This window comes from Falco peregrinus, chromosome 19, assembly GCF_023634155.1.
Source record: "Falco peregrinus isolate bFalPer1 chromosome 19, bFalPer1.pri, whole genome shotgun sequence".
Lineage (NCBI taxonomy): Eukaryota > Metazoa > Chordata > Aves > Falconiformes > Falconidae > Falco > Falco peregrinus.
This window is the reverse complement of record NC_073740.1, coordinates 1,399,571-1,421,814: the sequence shown is the minus strand read 5'-3', so window position 1 is coordinate 1,421,814 and position 22,244 is coordinate 1,399,571. Positions and strand designations below refer to the sequence as shown.

At 50.4% G+C, this 22,244-nt stretch overlaps 1 protein-coding gene across 1 annotated transcript; it reads right to left on the bottom strand.

The window, feature by feature from the left end:
* Positions 1 to 1,185: 1,185 nt before the first annotated feature.
* LOC101911562 (keratin, type II cytoskeletal 80) lies at positions 1,186 to 17,478 on the bottom strand. Its single transcript, XM_005233096.3, has 9 exons — positions 16,898 to 17,478; positions 13,197 to 13,411; positions 7,867 to 7,927; positions 6,768 to 6,863; positions 4,077 to 4,241; positions 3,452 to 3,577; positions 3,137 to 3,357; positions 2,709 to 2,764; positions 1,186 to 2,616 (listed from the first exon to the last, which is right to left on the bottom strand). Exons 1-9 carry the CDS (start codon positions 17,222 to 17,224, stop codon positions 2,414 to 2,416), a joined length of 1,470 nt encoding a protein of 489 aa, XP_005233153.1. The 5' UTR covers positions 17,225 to 17,478; the 3' UTR covers positions 1,186 to 2,413.
* Positions 17,479 to 22,244: the final 4,766 nt, after the last annotated feature.

Below are 22,244 nucleotides of genomic sequence, written 5' to 3'. Positions count from 1 at the left end.
CAGGGAGGGAACAGCTGGAAACTCTCTTCTTGCAGGACTGGGCTGCTGTTGAACCCCTGCCCTTTCTGGCCTGGCCTGTGAGCACATGTCTCTGACCACCTTCTCCTTCCGCTCCCCCAGGTTGAATGTTCAGGTCTCCCAAAGCCTCCCTTTCCATTCAGCTTTCATTCTGGGCAACACTAGCTCTGTGTTCCTCCTTCCTTCCCCCCCGCCGCCTCAGCCCCACCCTGCCTTACAAGGATGCCAGGCTGTTCAGAGCAATCATTCATCTCCTGGGCCTCACACACCTCTGGTGTCCCTTCAGCCTTGCACAAACCCAGCATTGTTCCTCCAGCTGGAAGGGTTCTGCTGGCTCCTGCCTCCAGGGGAAGCTCTGCACTACAGTGCTGCCTACTTCTGAAGCTGGGAGTAGCTTGTACAACTGGGAGCTCACTCTTAGCTTCCCCCTTTCCCATCCCTGCCACTTTGGGCAACCAGGTTTAACAGGTGGGGACTCTTTCTGCTGGTCTGGACTGTCCTCCCATCCCCCATCCTCTGTCTCTGTACCCTTTGAGCTAACCCTGAAAGCGCGGTGTTTCTTTCAGATGGGCAAAACAGCAGAGCAGAGATGCTCCCCATCTCAGGTCTCGTAGCACCTCTAGGGGCCTTGTCCATGTTGGATCTCCCAGATAAGTCCCTTGGAGGTGGGTGGTTTTGAGCACGGAGCCCCAGGAACACCCCTGTGCTCGGGAAGGGCACCTCTGAGATGAGGGGCTGCATGGAAGTGCATTTCCCCAGGGTGGGTTTGGGCCCCACGTGTGCAGAAGTTCCCCTTTGCAGAGGTGCAAGGGGAGGCTTTGTGGAGGTGCGTACAGTGGTGGGCCTGTGCTGGCCTGTGCGGTGACCCTTCACCTCCTGAAACATGCTTGAGCTGCTCTGTGGTTCAAAGCCACGTGGGAGCCTGGTGGCAGAGGAGCAGCGAGCTCCCCAGAGCCTTGGCTGCTGGCTCTGTCTGCCCTTCCAGCCCCATGTACTTCTCCCTGCGCACATGGACCACACAAATCACCTGGGAAGCGATTTCAGCTGCATTTGGCTGCCAGAGTTTAGCCGGAGCCCTCAGCTGAGACGTGCTGGTGACTGGGGAAGGAATTACTGTTTCAGGTGGGCTGTGGCAAGAAATTCAGAGAAACCCAACACTCCAATGCGTGCTGTATGACACTCTGTACTTTATTAGAACAGCCATAACCCCAGAGAGCCAGTGTTCTGGTTACATAGACACTATGTTAGTAGTCTATCCTACAGAAGTGCGCAAATACTGTGATGCACTCAATGGAAATATGCCAAGAGACTATTAACAACTCCTCCTGTGAACTCAAAATCTGGGAACTCAAGTGGGGCTGCATGGCAGCGGCTGAGGCCAGAGCCTGGCCTCGTAAAAGGAAATACTGCAGGGCACTGTCGACGCTGGTTTATGCAAGAGGGCTGTGGAAATGTCTGTTGAGGCCAGAACATTCCCCCCACCTAGCTCGCAGGGCGACATGGCATCTACAGAGTTGGCTCTAGTAGCTTTGGTGTGACGGGACTGGTGTGCGTTGGAAGTGTCAGCCAGGTAAGGTAAAAGCTGCTGTGTAAGTTCAATAAATACAAAGACAAGTCCTACTTGTTGTAAATGGGAACCAACGTGCCATTTGTAGGACCTAGCACCATGTGTGTGGAGTCTGGAGGGCCTTTAGGGGAGACCAACAGATGCTCTCTGTTAGAGAGATAGCTTAAATAGAAGTTTTGAGGAGTTTTAGCTTTGGCGGCATGGGGAGGAACAAGGGGCCACCCAAAAGGCAGTGAAATCAGTTAAATACTCTGAGGTGGCCAAGGATCCCCCATTACAGCCAGCATGTTTGTCATCAGATATGCAAATCCACCTGGCTCAGGTTGTTCACCTGCATCTCCCCACCAGCTGGGTTTGGAAAGCTTGGTGCTGCCTTCCTGTGAAAGCCACATCGGTGGATACCTCACAGACCTGCACAGAGCAGGGACAGAGCAGAGAGAATGATTTTGTAATACTGATACAATGGCTGGGCCGGGGGTGCCTGGCTGCTGGTGTAACGATGCTTCCCCTCCTGCCAGGCTTCCTGTAGGTAGGTGTCAGAGGCTGTGAATGCAGATCTTCTGGGGAAACAGACCTAGGGAGGAAGATGCTGGTGTGGTTAATGTAAAAATGGGAGAATCTCTAAAATACTGGGTTGGTTTATGCTTGTAACTGATAATGTTGCTGTTAGCTGGGATGTTGTAAAGGCAAACTAAAAGAGACAGCCTGAGGAACAAAGGACCAGAGTCCACTCCAGACGTTGGCTTGAGTTCAGGAGAAAGTGCTTTGGCCTCATTTGGCTACAGATGCCAACAGGCCTGGCGTTCATGCTGTGAGGCTCCGTTTCTCCTAGGAGCATTCTTCAGTGGGCAAGGAACTGAGCTTTGGCCGGGCGCTGCTGATGAAGGCATCTGCTTCAGGTGGCACTGTGGTGGCACTGTGGCTTCTAGAGGGCAGTATCTTTGTGCTGGCTCCGTCTGGCTTCGTCTCACCGTTGGTGCTGTGTGTTCCTCTGGCAAACAGCTTGGAGTTTCTCAAGGTGCTGGCAGAAACTGCAGGAGTGGGGCAGGGGAGTGAGGGTGGGGGGTTAGAAACGTTTCATTCACACTCTGCTCTAGCAAGCTGTATGAATAAAACCACTTACGGTGCTTTGGTCTGGAGCGGATGGTGCTGATGACTGTGGGTATTGGTTGCTCCATGCTGTGAACACAAGGACAGTCATGAGGACATGTATTAACCTCTGCGATGCCGGGGAGGTACAGAGGACTCGAGTTTGGCCCATGTGAGCCTGGCCTATGTGGGCAGAGCCAAGTGCAGAGCTGGATCGTGAAAGGCTAACTCGGCAGCACCTGGGCAAAGCATCATCTAGAGAAGTGCTGGAGCCCTCCAGTCTGGGGAGTCTAAGAAAAACTTCAGAGTGAGAAACAGGGCTGAACTGTATGGGGACTGCTGGGATTTATTCTTTCCTTGATCGAACCTTCAATACCAGACTCAAAGCTCGGGATGTCTGCTTTCTCCTAGGTGTTTGGGTGCATCCCTTCCCCTCTTCAGCCACAAGGAAGCCCAGCTTACCTGCTCTCCTCCCCTTCCATCAGCTTCCTGTAAGTGAGAATCTCCACATCAAGTGCCAGCTTGATGTTCATCAGCTCCTGATACTCTTTCACCAGGTGAGCCATATCCTCCTTGCTCTTCTGTAGGGCTTCTTCTAGCTTGACCAGTTTGGCTTTGGCATCCTTGAGGGCCATCTCACCGTGCTCTCCTGCTTCTTTGATATGCTCCTCTAAGTACAGGCACTGGTGTTGCAAAGGGAAAAGGGTGGTGGAGGTGTTAGGCATGCTGTAGTTTCAGATTGTGTGTCAGAGTTTTGTCGCCCACCCCAGGACGCACCTGGCTCTTTTGGGACACAATGCAGGACCTCAGTTTCTGGATCTGTATGTTCAGGTCTGCGATCTCCCGTCGGCTGTCAAGGAGGTGACTGCTGTAGGTGCCTGACTGGGTGCTTCCTTCATTCAGCTGCAGGAGAGATGGAAGACTGGGTTATCTGTGCGCCTCCTCTGCTGCAGCAAAGGATTCTGCAAGGATTCCCACTGCCCTTGAGGAGAAATGCCTAGCGGGAAAAATAATGGGTGTGTGGAAGGACTTAGGGCTCATTCTCATATCCTTGTCTGGCTGTAGCTGTGCCAGGTATAGAGCACTCTGTCTCTTGAGCTTAATCGCATTCTTGCCCTGTTTGGAGGAGGCACCAGTGGAAGGTCATTTGCCTCTTAGGAGGGACAGGGAGATGGCCTTGCCTTTCTCCACTGACAGTATGGAGAGCCTAGAGCGATGAAACTACTAATTTACACACCTGTGTTAGGAGGAGTTGATCTGGGTTAGCACCCTGTTCCTCCCTCAGTTCCCAGCTGTAGTCTGTCCCTCCACATCTTGCTGATTCCTGTAGTTTCTGGGCTGATCTCTCTCCCTCTTCTTTCCCTGCCTCTCCCCTGTATCAATCAGATAAGGAGACAAATACCTTTCTCCTGGTAAGTGCTTCAGCCTCCTCCCAGCTCCGAAGAGCCAGGGCTTCATACTGGGCCCTCACTTCTTCCACAATTCTGCTCAGATCAAGTTTGCATGCATTGTCAATTCCCAGTACAACAGAAATGTCCTTAATTTCTGTCAGCAGCTCCTCGAGTTCCTGAAGAGCAAAGAGAGAATAGGATTGAGATACAAGTAGTCAAGAAAGCTATGAACTGGGAGAGAGCTGGACCTGGGCAGGTAGCTAGGCAAAACATCTTCCATACGCAGTATGGAGATGGTGAAACTTCCTAGGTTTTCAGTCTCTGAAGTTTGGGAGCTGGTACTTTCTCTGGAAAATCCAGACTCGGGCTAAGGTGTTGGTTCGGGACCTTTGGATACAATCTGTTAAAGAGTCTGGTAAAATAGTGCATTTGTACTGCATCAACAGCAAGTTAATTGAACTGGTGACCATGCTTCAGTCTCTACCAGTATTCAGATGGTGGGCATGTGCGTCTTGGGCAAGAGACAGGGCAGCATGAACCGTTCTGCAGGCTGGTGGTGCTGGGAAGATGGCTTTGCCCAGCTCTGCTTCGCTACCTGGAGAGGCTGTGGCTGCCGCTTGTGGTGTTGTAGTCTGCTTTGTGTCTAGTTAGAGAGGAGAGAGACAGGACCCTTCTCTGAACACATCCACCGCTGGCAGACCTATCCCACTCCCCAGAGCTGCTCTCCTACGCTGGGCAAACTTCAGCCAGCACGGGGGAAGGTGGAACGTGCACACACAAGCTGCAGTATCACTGACTGGGATATTTGCTCTTGATAGCTGACTCGGTCACAGCTTTAGAAAAAGGAGCCAAACGATGAGGAGTTGTTCCTCTCAGTGAACCTAAAAAGGACCCTTAATCCATGCCTGTAAACTGCACTCCTGGGTGGTTTGTATCCAGGCAAGACATGACTTGACATTGAGCAGATGGTGTAAACATTCACTTGGCAGCTCCTGCCCAGCCTCAGACTGTTCCTGCAGGGGTGTCACCCTTATCAGTATCTCTGCAGTTGCTTCTGATTTACACCGGTGTTAGAGAGCAGCATCCATCTCTCCCCATCTCTTACCTTTCATCTTGATGTTTTTGTTCTTCTCTTTTGTGCTGAGGGCTCTGATCTCTATTTAGAGAAGCATTTGTATACCTTGTTTGCCTTGCCTTCCCCTGACTGGGGAAACAAAGGGTACCCTGACATAGTGATTCATGAATAACAGAAAAATACCTCTCTGCTCTTCCAAAGACCAGGATTATCAATGTATTTTTCCCCCCCTCTGTATATAATCCTTTAGCCTCTTTGTTAATCTTTGAGCAGGTTAATAGCTGTATGAGAAGATGCAAGTGTATTGCAAATACTTGAGCATCCTCTGCCAGGGGAGGGGGGAAAAAAAAACCCAACCAAAAAACCTGGTGTCTCATTAATGAGGATTGAGGCTGGGATTTTCTTCTGATTCACACCAACGTGCTGTGAGCAAAGCTGTCAAGCAGTTTTCCTCATTTGCCCTTACACTGGGTATGTGTGCCTATATGTTGATGTCAGTCAAATCAACAGGTACAGGCGAGAAAATGACTAACCTGAAAACAAGCTGTTGAGAGGACACAGAGAGAGAGGAAGAGATGGAGTGTAATTTCTTTGTATGAAGCATGGGTGAAAAAAATTGTGCAGCCTTCTGCCAGGACAGCAGTGTGGAACCTGGAGGAAATTAGCTCAAGAAGAAGATCCTGACAGCAGGATCTGATTTCCATCTACCCCTGTATTCCTGGTGCAAGGCAACTTAAATCTTAGAACTTTAGAGAAAGTAAGGTTTCATGGTTAGTTGCAGGCAGGGCATGTGTTCTTTGCAGTTCTGATATTATGCAGGTCCTTCTGTCTCTCTGTGTCTCAGTTTCCCCACAAGGAATGTTGACATTCCTCTGTCAAGCACTTTAATTGTTTTGGTAGAATTTAGACAAATCATTAGTATTCCCAAAACACGGCTGAGCCTGCTTGGTAACATTTTACAGGCTCTGAGTAAGTGGCTGTAATGGCTTTACTGGGTTTGAGTAGCTACAGGCACGCTGCAGCCTCTGGGTTTGTGTGAAGGGCTGCAGCCTCTGCGTCCTTGCCCCCCTCAGTGACATAACACCTGAGTGCGTGCTTCCCATGAGGTGGGATGCGTTATGTTGGATTGTGCTAAAGAGCATCCAGCACCTCACCCAGGCTCACGGTGGCTTGGCCCCGTTCGTTGTGAGCCCTTCCTCTGAGCCTGAATCGGACAATATTCCGCTCGCTTGTGACCTGGGGAGCCTGGGCGGTGGGGGTTAGGTGCTGAGCCAGCTCCGGTGTTGGATGGGGATTCCTGGCTGTTAGAGGGGGGACCTGCTGGAGCAGCCTCCCTGCAGGAGCTGCGGGGCAAAAGGACCCTCCTGGTCAACTTTAAAATGCACTCCTTTAGTGAAGGGAAGGGGATTATCTCATGAGACCCTCAAGCCATTTAATAGTTGTCTGCAACACCATGCAACTTCCCTGGACAAGCTCTCATTTTGGTGTAAATCTGGAAGAATGCCCTCTCTGTAGTGGAACAGGCCACAGAAATGTTGGGGGTTTTTTTTCCCCCCCTTTTTTTTTTTTTCTCTTTTTGCATAGTAGCTTGTGTGTTCCCAGGCCACTTTCCCAATTGAATTTTTACCTGCTCATAGACGGTTTTTTTCAATTCCATCAGCTCTTGGAGCCCATTGAGTTTTGCCTCCAGCTCAGTTCTGTGCAAGGAGCTCACATCTAAATCCTACAGGAGATGGAAAGCATATTAATCAATGGTTTGGCTTTGAGTTAGTAGCCAGAAGTCTTTCCCACTGCCGCCTCCTCCCCCAGCAAGTGCCCTGCTTGCTGTTTATTGGCAGGTACTTATGAAACTGCTCTCCTGCTCTGCAAGTAGGGTGGCTGCTTTGCAGACCTTTTTCCTCTGCTTTTTAAAATTTTTGAGTGAGATCTTTGGTGGAAGTCTCAAATGAGGTAGGGTGGAGAAGGAAACAGGTAGGGCAGGTCCATACCCACTCATCTTTTGTTCACCACAAAAAGCACAGGTTATTGAAAACTCTGATGCCATCCACAAAAGTCACCAGAACTGCCCTTACTGGTCGATGAGTGTGTCAGGGAAAACATGCAATTAGCCATAATAATAATTTGCGGAGAACGTTTCCTCTGTCTAATAATACCCTGCATTCATGCACCTTGGATTATTTATTTTTTTTAATGTAAAGGCTGTGCACAAAGCCTCCCGTTCCAGTTGATACTCAAATGCACCTACTCCTGGGGTGGGATGTTTAAACAGGACGTGGCCATGTGACAGGGAACAAAAGCAAACACATTTATCAATTTCCAGCCTTTCCCAACCTACGATATCATTCTGAGAGAAAACATGCCAGCGAGGAGGGGTGTTGCCTCAGAGGGGCCTGGGTGCAGACCCCTCCAGGCCAGGTCTGGCCAGTGCAGTTGCAGCGTGGTTGGGTGCAGGCATGGTCTGACCCCCTGGTGCTTCCACCAAGAGCCACGGGGCTTTTCTGGAACCGCGGGCAGCCCATGTGGACTTTTTCTGTTGAAATGGTGACTGTGTTCACCGCTCTGCTGTCCTCCTCAAGACCTTATTACCCCACAAAACCTCTGTGGTACAAGGACTCTGTTCAGAGCTAGCTGAGCCTGGACCATCTTGCCTCTCCAAGTTCTTCTGTGACTACACAGAGCTGGTGGCTGTAGAGGTGTGCGGATGAAAAGCTGCTCTTGCCACTGACCTTTTTGAGCTCCGTGAAGGTGTATTCCATGCCGCTACAGAGGCGAATTTCATCCTCGTATCTAAGGAGAGTGAAAAAACCAGTTAGAAGCTACACATGGCGAGAGCCTCTGGGATGCTTAAGGTTGTCTTGCTGGCCCCAAAAAGCATTGGCATCAAAGCTGTCTGCTTTTACTGTGATGTCCCACCTCCTTGATGTGCGCCAGACAGCAGGGAGAGATATGTCTTAAGTGTGGGCATCCTGGACAAGTGAGAGGACAACAAGCTGCCACATGGCAGCTGCTCTGTACTAACACCACGAGTACTTTAAGGCTGAAGAGCCCCAGAGTAGAGAGCAGGTATCTTTAATTCTCATTTAATTTGAGGGCTGAGCAGCCTCAGGTTAGCTCACGTTTGCTACAGAAAGAGAGAGCAGGCTTGGAGAAGTGGGGTGTGGTGAGTTATTCTGTGAAACCCAGTCGCATGCCCAAAGACTCCCAAATTTTCACCCTAAGCCTTCCTCTTCTCTTTCTTTCAGGTATCCTCAGCATTTAATTTCCAGAGCCCGAGAGTCGTCTCAGCGAGAAGACTTTGGCTTGTGAAAATTCCGAGAATACCGGTGTGGTGTCATAACTTAGCCTAAACGCGATTTGCGAAGTAATGCAGGACCTGGCAAAGCAATTCGTGGAAAACAGTGCCCACAGAGCAGAAGGTAACAAAACCCGGATAGGACAGGGTGGAGTCCTAATGGCCAAATATCCAGCAGAGGAACCAACCCTGCAGGTGTTTAAAAAGAGGTTTGATAAGGCAGGACCAGGATAGCAAAGACACAGTCCAGGGGCAAATGCATTTCTGGATGACCAGCAGCAGATACGGGAGGGTAGCTTAGGGAAGGCGCCAACCCTTGCTGGCTCTCGGGACAAGCGTGTGGCTAGCCCTAAGGCTGCTAAAAGCAGGTGTCTGACCAGGAAGCCACGAGGTCTTTTTTTGGGCCTGGTGTATGGCCAGCAGCAGTTTGTTCGTTTGCTGTGCAGGAGCGTTATGTGATGAGTGTTTGGTATCTCCTGTGGTGCTGCTGGACACGCTTTGGAAATGTTGGCTTTTCTGCTGAGACCAGGGCAGGTTGTGCTCTCAGGGAGGTCGTGGCTTCCCTGCTTTCCATGATACCTCATGCTCCTCCGACCCTAATGTGTGCATAGCATTTCCAGGCTTTGAATTAAACCTTTCAGTGCTACTTACAGATGCCACCCAGTTGATATGGGGAAGGCTGAGACCTTTGAGAATGAGATAAAATGGCATCTCCTAACAGAGTGATGATGATGGTAAAATTGGGAATGACAGCCATATTCTGTTGTTTGGTGGTTTGGTCCATCGTCACTCCAGTTACTCTCAAGAGCCTTCCCTGCTGTTGTACAAACCTTTAGGAGAAAGAGGAGCTGTGCCTCGCTGCAGAGAGAGAGAGAAGGTGTTGGCAGTGCAGCACAGGGGATCACGCTGTGGGGCAGGGGGTTAAGTCCTGCTCAGGAGCTGGCCTGAAATATCAAAACCAGCTCCCTGGACCCTGGAGCTGTTGCTCCCTCGACAGAGGGGATAGGGAGGGCAGGGAGGGGACCTGACAGTCACAGCTCTACAGTTAGGCAATTTTAAGGTTCTTCTTGAATACCCCCGTGATGTTAAAACTCACCCTCTCCTTGCCTGCTTTTATAACGTCAGGTAGCATGGCTAACGAGATTTACCTGTCTGGTTTCTCTCCTCTTTAGCTGGAATGTTAGCTATGCTGCCAGCAACTATGTACTGCGCTTAATTACAGCCTGCCACTCTTCCTCCATCCTCATTGCACCTCAGCCCAATCCCAGTCTGTCCCAGCCTGCCGAGGCACCTTCACGCATTGCCAAGCGTTGACATAATCCTGCATATTGAACAAACAGCACTCCTGACTGAAAGAGAGCAGGCCCAGCCAGCCAAACATGCTCACTGCTCAGCTCTGGAGGGACCTGGCGGCCGGGAGATGACTCATATGGGGATGGAGCATTCCACAAACACACTGCAGGATTTATCTCCTTAGAGATAATCCTTAAGCAGTCTTGCATTACGGTGTAAATCCATCCCATCTCGATTCATGCGCCTAAGACACACCTGAGACAGGTGTCTAGTCGCCTTGGGCTCCTTCCATAGGCAGTGAAGCAAAATCAGAGGTGAACCAAATCTCAGGCAGGCTGTGTTCCTCTCTGGATGTGCCTTCAAGACTATTTTAGGGTGAAGATAGAGCGGTGGGATGAATCTGAGCCTGGTAGCATGACTTTAAGTCAGTCTTCCTCTTGTGGAGCAAGGAAATGGGGCAGAAAGCAGCTGAAAACCAGCTGCAGAGGTTGAAGGTAGAGGGTTGTCAACTGTCTGGTCTTCAGATTTGACTAACGTAGTCGTTGGATCTCAGAAGTGGATCCTCTGAGGGCTGCATGCCCCATATTTCCCTGCTGTATATCCCCAGTGCCACCGCAGGGTAGGTCAGCACAGGCAAAAATTCCCTGCCTTATTCAAATGGCTCTTTGCATGTGGAAATCACACGTGTGGGGAGCTGAAGCAAACGCTTTGTGCAGATGGTGCACCTCTGGGCAGTCGTCCCTACTCAGGTGTGGCTTGGTATTTGATTTTTAGCTTGACTTCCTAAAGAAGCAGGGTTTGAGATGCTGTGCCAGTCTCCAGGCTGCTTCCCTGTCCCCTCTCCACTCCCCTCTGCGTTTGGAATTGCTGGTCAGTGGCAACTAATTTGGGGAGGGGGTGCGAGTGTCCCAACTAAAATCTCCCGTGTGGTTTTTGGAAAGCAGTTGCTGGATGGAGAAGATAAACAGATTAAGGCCTTACAGAGGAGCACGGGCAGGCACGTTTCACATCGTAAGTGATGTATTGCTGGGCAGTAGCCTGCTTGAGTGGTCACCACAGGTATGGCGCGTTCCATGTGGAGCACCCCAGCTTTGATGAGAACATAACCAGTTAATTTATTAGCTTTTCCTCCCCAGAAAAACTTTCCCTTGGGAAAATAAGCCTCCAGAGGAGTTGGAAGCCTCCAAAATTTGCATGGTCTAGACAGACCGTTTGCTCTAGAAAAACAACTGGGCAGAGGCGGCTTTCTCGAAGGCGGCGTGCAGGACTCGACAGAGCCAGCGTGGGTTAGGACGGGGTTGGACTGCTGCCTGGAGAAGGCTCAGCAGAAGCAGCAGTTCTCTCCCCATGAATCACTAACCGCTGGGAGCAGCGCAGTGGATTGTCACAGTCACAGAAATCCACCTGCGCTGGCGTTGGGTGTTAACAGCGCCCAGTGGCAGGGTGGGTTTTGCCTGTTTGTGGCTCAGGTCACCCCTGGCAGGGCTTGTGCCTTACAGCTCACAAACGGGAGAAAGCGGAAGGGGAAGGCTCTGCAAGTGAAGGAAAAGTGTTCTGAGGAGCCGTGTCATTTCTGAACGGTATTTTCGCCGTGGCCCTGTAGTTCCACAAAGTGGGAACCCTTCTCAGGAATGATAGTTGAGGTGGCCATAAGCTGGTAGCTATTGTGGATTCTCTGCTGTCTAATACAGCACACATGCACATCCTTGTCTTCTCTGTGCTGGGTGTGGCACAGGTCCTGTTCCTCTAGTCATTCTCTTTATTTAATTTTGAGGGATGTAGCATCCCTATCATGTCTTATCCAGCTAGGTAGTAACTGTCCAAGAAAATCAAAAGGTAGGGGGAAACGCACAGCCAGCCTGTGTGTGTCAGCACCTTAAGAAATCAGGCTGAAAAATAAGTAAGTGCCAGGCATAGGCAATTAACGAGGCAATTACTGAGTACAAGTATGAGTACAAACCGTGAGAGCAGACAGGGGTGACTGATCTGACGTTTCTCCACCAGCCCAGCCATTTCCTAGCTGGGTTTTCCTGACTGTCAGGGAATAACCCGAGAAGTATCATTTATAACTGCAGGGCTGCGGAACAGTTACTTCCTCAGGGAAGTGCAAGGAAGACCAAGTGCTCCAGAGAGGGAAGGCAGGTCTTAACCTTTTTAAGGCCGGGAGTAAATGGCACAGTCCATATTGTGGCTTTGATCCAAGCTCAGGGTTCTACCTGTCAGCAAAGCAAGCGTCAGAGAGCCCCGGGCTTACAGTGAAACCAACATCCCAATGAAGAGAAGACAGACACCCACTGTGGAGAATTCAGGTATTTCTAGGCACCTGGGTATCAGCGTGTCACTTCTGGAAGGATGCTGAGTATGATGGTTTCACAGAGAAGGTCGAGAACCAAACTCCTAGTTCCTATTCCTGCTCCGCCACCAGCTTGCTCTGTGAGCTTAAGACAGGCATTTAATTGCTGTGTCTCCGTTAGCGTATCTGTAAAGTGGAGGTATCAGTCCTTCCCCTAACTGGCAGGCACATCGGGTAGCTAGTTTAATCAAAGTCTGCAAAGAGCTGTAAGACCCTGGGGCTAAACTCTCTAGAGGGGGCACTGTTATTATTTGTGCATCACTTTGTACGTCAGGAACAGGTTTGGGCTATTACTGCCGTGATGTCTGTCAGTGCCAGCGAAAGGGCAGTAGTCCCTTAGCATCATGGTTTTTATTTGAGAGTGCCCATACGTGGCGGCTCTTTGCTACAAAATCAGCATGGAAGACTCCAGCGATCTTGTGCAGGCAGATGGGTGTAAGTGTAAGGGAAAGCATCTAATTGTGGATTCACCTGTGGTATGCAAATGACAGTGATAATAAGAAAAGCATTGTCTTCTTGAATGAGCCATGGCACATCTCAGATGCTTTTATCTAAAGATCTCAAAGCTCTTGGCAAAAGCATCGATAAGCACATGGCAGCTGGTCTTCCCTTAAACTTTCAGCTCCCTCAGTATTTTCTGTCAAGAGCTTTTCTGGGTAAAAGTCTGACTTTTTGGTCAAAGCAGAGTTTTGTATTAAATGTTGTGGGGTGAAGGGGGAAAGAAGGGGGATGTTTGTTAATAGTAAGCAGCCTCGATCCATAAAACAGTTTGGCAAGAAAGTTCTAGTTTGTGATAATAGTGTGGAGAATAAACATTTCTGTGTTTGTGGCTGTCATTCCCGATAACACTGTTCCTCAGAGCCTGAGGCATTTGTCAGATGCCGAGAGCTCTTTGGTATTTTGCTTTTTATGGGTTTGCTTTCATCTCTAGTTAGAAGAGGCTAAGGTGCTGACTTCTCCAATACACAGTTCTTTGCACACCAAACTAGGAATTTTTTCCTGGGAATACCAGTCTATCCTTGTTAAATCAAGCCCACATTCCTCTTTGTGCCCACAGCTGAACAGGTACCTTTGAAACACATCCCCCCTTGTAACCGCCAGCTAGGCTGGGCACCTACTTGCTTCGGAAGTTATCCATGGTGTTCAGGACCCTTGTTAGCTCTGCCTCAAGATTTTCCTGCTCGTAGTTGAGTGCCTTCATCTCTTGATTCATTTTGCTCATGTACTGGTCGTAGATGGCCTTGATGTCAGACTCTGAGTGGGAGTTGTCTTGATCCTTCAGGAAGTTCCACCTTGTTGTCAGGATCTTGTTCTGCTGCTCCAGGCACTGGACCTGCAGGAGAAGTTTTGGAGACATTCATGACATTGGCCAAAATCAAAGCTGATGGCTCCTGGCAGGGCAGGAGATACTGAACTGGAGACCTTGAGAGTAGTGAGAAGCTGCTGGAATCAGCAGAGATTTCCAGGGAAAAGTGAGAAATCCCCTGAAAATTAGGCCTGAGGATGGAGGGTTATAGGGGCTTTTAGAGGTTTTGCACATTACCTACTGATTTATTTCTTGATTGAACATGTTCACATCAAACTGGCATCTTTTATTAAGTCACTGAAAGATAAGGACTGTTTGATGCTAGTCCCCTTCGCCTGTGGACCTACCGAAGCAAAGGCTGAAAATCCACCACAGGTCACACATGGATGTCCAGAGCGAGAGAAAGGCAGATTTACTGCCTCGGAGTGGCACAAAGATAACTGCTGTCAAATCTGTTAGATTATATGGTGAAGTTGGAGTAATGAATCAGAGCCCTAGTTTGTATTGCAAAGCAACAGAGACGAGGCCTATGGGAACTCGAGAGAATAAGCAAAATAATTACAGACTCCACGTGAGGTCTGTGTGTGCATGCGCCTGTCTGCTTGGAGAGGATACACCACATTTCATCCACCCACTGCTTGATGAATCTGGGTCTCTTCTTTCCTAATATTCACAATCTTAACAGTAACGCTCAGTATTTGACAGTTTTCATCTTCAAAGCTCTTGGTTAACTTCAATTAATTATCTAATTGCTACCTCTCTCTCCTACTGCTCTGTGAACAAAACCAAACTCCTTCAGCCACGTTTTGGCTGGTGATGTGCGAGTTGCCTCCACCAGTGTCCTCCCCTCTGTTGCGGGGATGATTCAGTGCTGACACCGTCACCGTGCGGGGTGCAGATGGTATCTGGCCTTGACCATCAGCTTTGACATTAACTTTCTGTGGCCTGAAGCAGCATCAGTGCAATGAAGAGGCAGAGTTCCAGCTGCTGACCGCTGCACAGATGCACGTGGTGAGAGACGGAATCTTTCCCAAAACACTTCTTTGTCTGGACAGAGAGAGAAGCAGGAGCAGAGAGGAGCCGAGCAAATCAAAAGCACTCGGCTGCTCACAGTCAGTTCCCAGCAGAAGGGATGAGAATGTTTGGATATTACAGGTCAGAGGCCTCATCCTTTCTTCCTGATACCTTAACCTGTGGCTGTAGACATCCCATCAGTCGTCCAGTCTGCTGACTGGCTGCTTTGTCCTGGTACAAAACCAGCACAGCATGCTGTGTGTGTGCAGACGTCAGGCTGGGAACCAAGAGGATGCTGCTGCCACAGAGCCAGGAAGGGGCATTGCAAGTGGCACAAGTAGGTGGCCTCCAGGGCCGTCAGGAACTAGCTGGGCCACTTGTACTCTCGGTCTGAGACATCTCGGGGGCTGTGACAGAGCATCCCTCTGCGGGGCTGGGGTCAGCCTGCAGGTTGGGCTGTAGCAAACAGCCTCTCGTTTAAGGCAGCTTCCCCGTTTGCTGCTGGGGCGCTAAACGATCGAATGCATTAGCTGTTGTTCTACGTTCATCTTTGACACTCAATCAAATCTCAGGTCCTGACCTTGCTCCTAATCTTCAGCTGCTCTTTTTCTCCATCCTTGACACTCTTCTTTCCTGTTCCCAAACCGTACCTGTCCGCTGGGCTGAACTGCTTACATCCTGGCTTTTTATGCTGTGTCCATCTTAGCAGAAATTCTTCCTTGCAGAGCCTTTTAATGTGAGCTTTGCAGCAGAAGAATCACCCAGATCTGGCCTCATTTCTTGGAAAATCATGCCTGAACACAGAAACAACGAAAGCTTAGTTCTCAGAGGCCTCTACCTCTGTGCTGTGCAGGCTAAAGGTAGGGCTTCCAACAGGGGCTCCATGACTTGGCTTTTCCCCTTCTCCCACCTGGATGGAAAATAGATACTAGCAGATCTGGAACAGCCTGCTGGAAAGCCATCAACAGCAAACTCCTGAAGTTAATGTGGTCATTCATCTGAGGAATTAGCTGCTCAGGCCTGAGACCATCCGAATTCCTGATTAAAAAAACCCCAAGTTCTCTTTGACAAGGAGGTGTCATTATTTCCTCTGGAATGTGGGCCTGAGGCAGATGGCTGAAGTTTGCCACTTGAAGCTGCAGCCTTCAAAGCTAAACGCAGGAGCTGCTAGCACTGCAAGCCACCCAGCTAAGGTGGGGTGTTTGTATCTTCTGTCCATCGCGCCCTGTAGTGCACGCTTATCAGCAGGCTGCCCGCTTGGTTCTGTCAGGAAACCTGGAGGCTCTCCCACTCCTTCCATCCCTCTTTGCACGGAACAGGCTAGTGCTTGTGGCCTGGCTCACGTACGTACTGTCGCAGCGTGGTCTTTTTCCATCTCCGCCATCCTTTCTGCTGAGCTCTGGTTTCCGAGCAGGGCTAACATCCACACAAACCTTGACCTCTGGGTCCAGATAGTCAAAGGACCAGTCCTGTAGCATGTGCGACACGACCCACCTGGGTGATTTCCAAACCAGGGGTTCTCCAAATCCACATTGCCGAGGATGCATGTTTGGAAAAGCACGGAGGTGAAGGCTGCCAAGCCCCTCCATCCAGGGTCAGCCCCCTGCTACCACCACAGGCCTGTTTGCACAGGTAGGTGTGGTTGGTTCACAGCTATTCAGTTTGGATAGATGCTACGGTAGGTTCCCCCGCCCTTCTCCTTCCTCTCCAGTGCAAATTCAGGTCCTCTTAGAGGTAGAGTTTAAAAAAAAAAAAATAATAATCCCAAGCCATAGTAGCTTGGCATTGAGTGCCTGTATTGTAGACTGCAGTGAAGCAATCCTCCTAGGAGATTACCATCTGTTTACAGAGCACCAGGGCTTTGCAGAAACCTGCCCCAGCTAGATGAGTTGTTTTCCTTTGAGAAAACCTTCTGCCTTCTCATGGATCTTAAGAGATGAAAGCGACACTTTCTTGGCTAAGCATGCAACCCCTCGCAATAAAAACCACAGCGGAGGGAGGTGGGTGGGGGTTGTCCCCTGCCCACCACGTTGCTCTGAAGGTGAATCTCCAGCTCTCTTTGGCAGTTGGAGAAGAATTTGAGCTGCCGCCTTAATCGGCGTCACCGCCCATGGCTGTTTGTCCACTACGGGATCCAAGGCCTGCTGTCACCGGCACCGTGCCTGTGGCCCTGCCGTGCCTGCTCGGGCAGGGCTGTGTCCCCGAGGACAGAGCTGCCTGCCCTCCCAGGGACCCGTGGGGTGACAGGCAAGCGAAGGAGATGCACGGGCTGCCCGATGCTGCTGACCACGGAGGCAGCCCGGCTTCCCCAAGAGGTGATGCTAGGCCCTTGTTAAAGCAGATAGCGCTGAAGGAATAACCGATTAGGCAATTAGCTTAATTTTCAGAGCCTGGCAATGGTTAGCTGAAGGCCTTGATAAGTCTCCCGAGCGACTGGTTAGTGCCTGCTTCCCCACCACCATCCTTTTCCCCGTGCTGCACCATGGTAGCTCACCTTACCTTCTCAATTAGGGTCACGAACTGGTTGTTGAGCAACTTGATGTCCTCTTTCTCCTGCTGCCGCATGGCTTGGAAGTCCGAGTCGATATCGAGGTGCACGGGGGCCAGGAGTCTCTCGTTGATGGAGAAGGAGGGGTAGGGGGAGCATCCATAACCAGCATCTCCATGGAGGCTGAGAGAGCTGTAGCCGTTGCTGGCAAACCCGCTGGGACTGCAGCGGCCCAGGCGATCCGGGGACGGGCCGGCTGCTTTTCCTCTGCTCATCTTCCCTGACACCTCCCAGGAGGAGAGGGAGCCACTGGTGAAGGCTTTGCAGGGGTTAGTCATGCTCAGCTTGTGGCTCTGCAGCTCGAGGGGAGGGAAAGGGGGAGAAAAAAAAAAAAAGAGATGAAGTTTTCTCGCTGCTGCTGCTGCTGCCTCAAAGGGAAGGAGAGTAGTGGCACGCTGAGGAGTTTGGTCGGCTTAATTCCTGTCTCCTCTGCTTGTGGGTTGGCTAATGAATTACAAGCACCTGTTCTCCTATGTTCATTAAACGGAGGAGGGTGTAACCGTTGATGTAATCCAGATCAACCTGTTGGCTTTTTTTTTTTTTTTCCTTCCCTCCTCTGTCTGTACCCTCCTTTCTTCAGGAGCTTGTTTGTGTGGTGAGGGCACAGGCACTCACAGCAAAAACAAATCACTCGCAGGTAATTTGCCAGGCCCCAAGCAGCTGCTTTCCTCATCCTTAAATGGTGAAGAAAGCAAAGGTGCTGGGCTGCAGCAGGCTCAGGGAGCACTCGGTGCACGGAGCCTGGGTTCAGCCCCTGGCTGGTTTCCAGACAAAATCTGCAGGAAGAAATTGTGATTTTATTTTATTTTATTTTGGTGGGGGTGTGTTGAAAATTGTAAAGCAAGAGTCTGAATGGGCTAAGAATGGCAGGGGTTTGGAAACACAGCTCAAGCTCATCACGATTAGAGGCACTTGTGGTCTTCCTCTGCCTGCGTGGGCACATTGCAGAAGCTTCTGGAACTCTGAGTGTTTTAGGGATGACAGGTCTGCTTTTGAGGCCCCTGGGTGTGGGGACCAAGGGTCCAGAGGTTATTCAGGCATCTGGTCTGGCAACAACAGAGACTTTCAAAACCTGTAGACACAGAGTTGGATCTCAAAAGTGCCCGGGTCCATCTTTGGCCGCCACATTCCCGCTCCTTGAAAGCCCTTTAAAAGGTTTTTGGTGGAGACACCAAAACCCACTGGCTTTTAATGAATTTGAGGCTGCCAAGCTGGCACGCCCTTAAAGGCTTGTTCGGACCTAGGTATAAATCAGTGTTGGACGTGGCTTTCTTGGAAGCATTTTCCTCCTTTAACTCAGTTTCTCATGTGAAAAAAATCAGGACAGAACACCCATTTCTGCCTCTGGTTTTGGCATCGGTGTTCCCAGGATAGGGATGGTCTTTTCCAGCCGAAACTTTGAATTGCCGTGTTGTGGGAAAGCTGCTGGTTTATGGGCTGGTTCTGCCCCACATTGGAAGACAGTTTCCCTGCCAAGTGAAGGGAAAGAAAGCTTGGATCTGTCACAGACCTGCTTCAACAAGAAACGTGTCTGATGATGTAGTAGTTTTTGTCTTAAGAAGGACTCTGCATGGCAGGTGACCCATTCCAGTAAGGTTAACCTTTTCTTCAAGCATAGTCTGAGTATTTTGCCAAGAACAGCGTGCTTTCACGTGGCATCTCCATCTTGCCAAAACACTGTTTCCAGGGAAAGTGTTTCTTTCCCCTGATGATCCATTTGATCCAAGTCCTGCACTTGATGGATCCTTGTCAGGACTTTGCAGTTTAAACCTGATGGTTTATTTTAAGGATGAAAACAAAATTTATATCTGGGAGATGTCAAAGCTCGTGGCTCTTGCAAGGTGAGGTGAGATTATCTATCTCATTGTGGGCTGCTCGTTTGTGGCTTTGCGGTTGCCGGCACATCAGTGTTCCTGATTAGCATCAGGTCATGGGGTCATCTGGCAAGTTTTTTGCTTCATCTGGTACCGAGGGCAGTTGTGATGGCTCCGTAGGCATGATCCCTCTGAGGGAAGGAGATGGAGGTGGAATTGGGCTAGTTCAATTTACTAGCAGCTGGGAGCAGTGTTCTGCACGCAGCGAGGCGGGATGTGGCACGATTATGTTTTGCAAGATCCCAGGAGGCACTGCCGCGGAGAAAGCACCGCTGGTCATCGCAGCCTGAGCATCAACCCCTACTCCTTTCTCCTCTAAGTATCAATTCTTTCTCTCACACTCCTCTTTTTTTTTTTTTTTTTTAATTTTTTTTTTATTTTTTCCTGAAATGAAATTTCTAATCTGGAGTCCAGCCTGTGAGGATATCCAGTTTGGCTGAAATAGCATCTCCCAGTGCAGAATGGCACAAAAAACTCATCTCCAGGTGACCAGATATAATTGTAACATGTTGCTTGATGACTTTTGAGTCCCAATTCCTGCACAGCATCCTGTGCTACAATGCACATCCTCTCTATTAGGTGCTGGAGGCAGGGTCGAACGAATTCTTCTGCCCCAGAAGGATGATGGCTTAGGATTAAAGATGCCTTTAATGCTTGGTAAAGACAGGGTGGAAAGTATCTTTCAGTGGGAATATTGGGCTCGCTCGGCTCTGAGATGAGCCAGGCTTTTCAAAGTCCTGCCTCCTCCTAAAGAGATGGGTGTAATTTGCAGTAACCCTCTAAGGAAAGTGTTTGCAAGTGGTCATCTCTGCTGGCAGGTGATGTGAGGATGTGTGGGAAGAGCTTGCAGAAGAAGGATTAACCTGCTTTCTCTTCTCTCCTTGCTAGGCACCGAGGCTGAAGCTCCTGCTGGTCCTGCCTCCTAGGCAGAGGGGCAAGGTGGGGATCCAAGGATGGCCAGTTAAGGGGGGACACTGCTGCTCGTGGTGCTGGGCCCTAGGGGGACCCTAATTTCAGTCTAGCCAGAGCATTGCCCCATGGCAGCACCCAAAAGCCCGATGCTGAACTGACGCTGCCCTTTGGTGTCGTAGGCGCATTTAGCAGTGCAGAAACCTGTCACCCCGTGTTGTCTTTGCGAGGATGGAGAAGGGAGGGCTGCTTCACACAGTGGCAGCCAAGGCCTTGCTGCATGTTTCTCTCCCTTGCTGTCTTCCCTGCCCTATGGGAGAGGCAGTGCTGAGTCAGGGTGTTTCTTCCCTTCCTGCTGATGTTCTCGATGCTCCTCCTCGGCCAGGTATTTGGTTCAATTTGGAATGGGCTGGTCTCCAAAACTGGGCTTTAAGGTTTGGTGCCAGTCTTCTTGGCTACACGGGAAAACAAGCCAAAAAAGGATGGGGACAAGAGGAAGGTGGTAACAGGGTGAAGAAGGCTCTGGAGGTTGCAGTGAAGGGTCCGGTCACCTCCAGCTAAACTGCTGTGTCCTCCTACTCCCGTAGTGTTGCTGTCTGTGTCCTTGCAGTGTGGTCTAGCTTGTCTCCTGATCCATTTGGATGGAGTCATCGCCATCCAAAGATGCCAAGTGGTCCCAGGATCTCCCATTCTGGATACACCTGGAGTAAGGCAACATGTTGCTTTGAGTTTGTGGTGTGGTTCTGTGGTAGGCTGAGGTTTGGGGGTGGGCACAGGGTGGCTTGGGGGTGCTTAAACCTTTGCAGGCAAACCTAGAGAGTCTTGTCACCCTTCCCTTGACATACGGTGATTTATCCTGGCCAGCTGGAAAAGCACCTTTTAGGGTTATTGGCTCAATACGCGTATGCATAGTAGAATAATTTATTTATCAAGGTTCCATAAGTAATTGCTGTTTATTAAGTATGGGTAACGCATGAAGCGTAAACAACAAATCAGCATTTGCCCCAAGGAATCTGAATGATTAAGGTTAAGCAAGACAGAGACGGGCTGGGGGATGCAGAGCTGCGGCGGTAACGAGTGGGTCAGCAGGACTGACTTAAGCCTCGTCAGGCACGCGAGGAGCGTCTGGAGCGGGAGCGGTGTGCTCAGCCGAATGACGCATCGCAGGAGAATGGCTGATACTGTGGCCACAGGTAGGACCAGGCAGACCAGCTGCAGGTTCCAGAGAGCCAGGTTCAGTCCACCGAGTTCACTTCAGGTCTAAAAAAAAAAAAAAGAGGGCCTATTTTGTTGAATGTGTGATTTGCTGGTGTTAAATTTAGCTGCTGGCCCTCATGCTGTGACAGGAGAGGCATTTCCCTGCTCTGTGGTGTATGCTGGAGACGGGGTCGGTGTACAGGGTCACCAGCCAGCAGCGCTGCCCGGAGCTGGGTTTGTGGTGAGAGTCTTTGATTGCAGAGACGCCCGAGTTCAGCTCTGCTCCCAGCCCATCTGCAGTGCCCGGTGGAGAAGGGAAGGTGCTGGGCTGGGCTGGAGGCATGCCCGGACCAGTGCTGTGGTAGGACAGCCAGGGACACGCCAGTGACCACAGGGCTGCACGCTAATTTGGGCACGCTTGTGGTTTACCATTGCTCTCCTTGTCTGACCCCCTCCAACTCCGGGAGACGGTGGGTGGGCACCGAGGGAAGCGCTGCGGCCACCCTGCCCACGATGGCATCGGGGCACAGTGGCCGGGGAAGGGAGAATTTCACCCCAGACTGTGGGTCTTTGTGGACCCTGGTTTGGGGGGTGCTTGTGAACAGCTCTGCAGCCTTCTCTAGCTCCCCTCCATCCCTGCTCTTTCCTTCTGTCCCACTTACTCCTTCTTTCCGTGCTCATCCACCCTTTTAGGGTCACATTTCCATTCGCACCTCCTCCTTCCATTCCTTCGTATGCCTGCCCAGAGCCATCCACATCCCCTTCCTCCTGCCAGCCCCTTTCCCTCCTTCCTCCTTTTTGATTTCTGGGTGAAAGTAGCTAGAGCACAGCCATCTAAATTGCTTCCCCCAAATAGACATCACTTGCAAAGAATTTATGGAAGGGTTTGGAAGGCAGGATGGGACGTGCCCACATCTGCTTCACACTTAGGAAGGTTTCCAACCCATCTGCTGCGCTTTTGCTCACGTAGTTTCCAGGAAATTTCAGGTATTGAAAAAAATGAGACTAATTAAGTGGTGGTGACATCACTTGTTTCTGCTGGGATGCTACAGGCTCTTCCCTTCCCACTGTACGAGGAGGCTGGGTGATACCGGCTGGGGCTGGGGAAGCAACTGCTGGGCACTAGACCTCCCCCAGGCAGCTGCCTCATATCACCTCCCAAATAAAGGGACTCTGCTTCATCTTAGAAGCCGCTGCTTTATTCTCTCGAAGGTTGTCCCGAAGTCTGTGAATCTCTGTGTGCTCTCAGCTGTCCCTCATCCCCACTTGTCCTTGTGTTGAGCCCACTCTTCCGAGCTATGCTGGGAGCCCGAAGGCT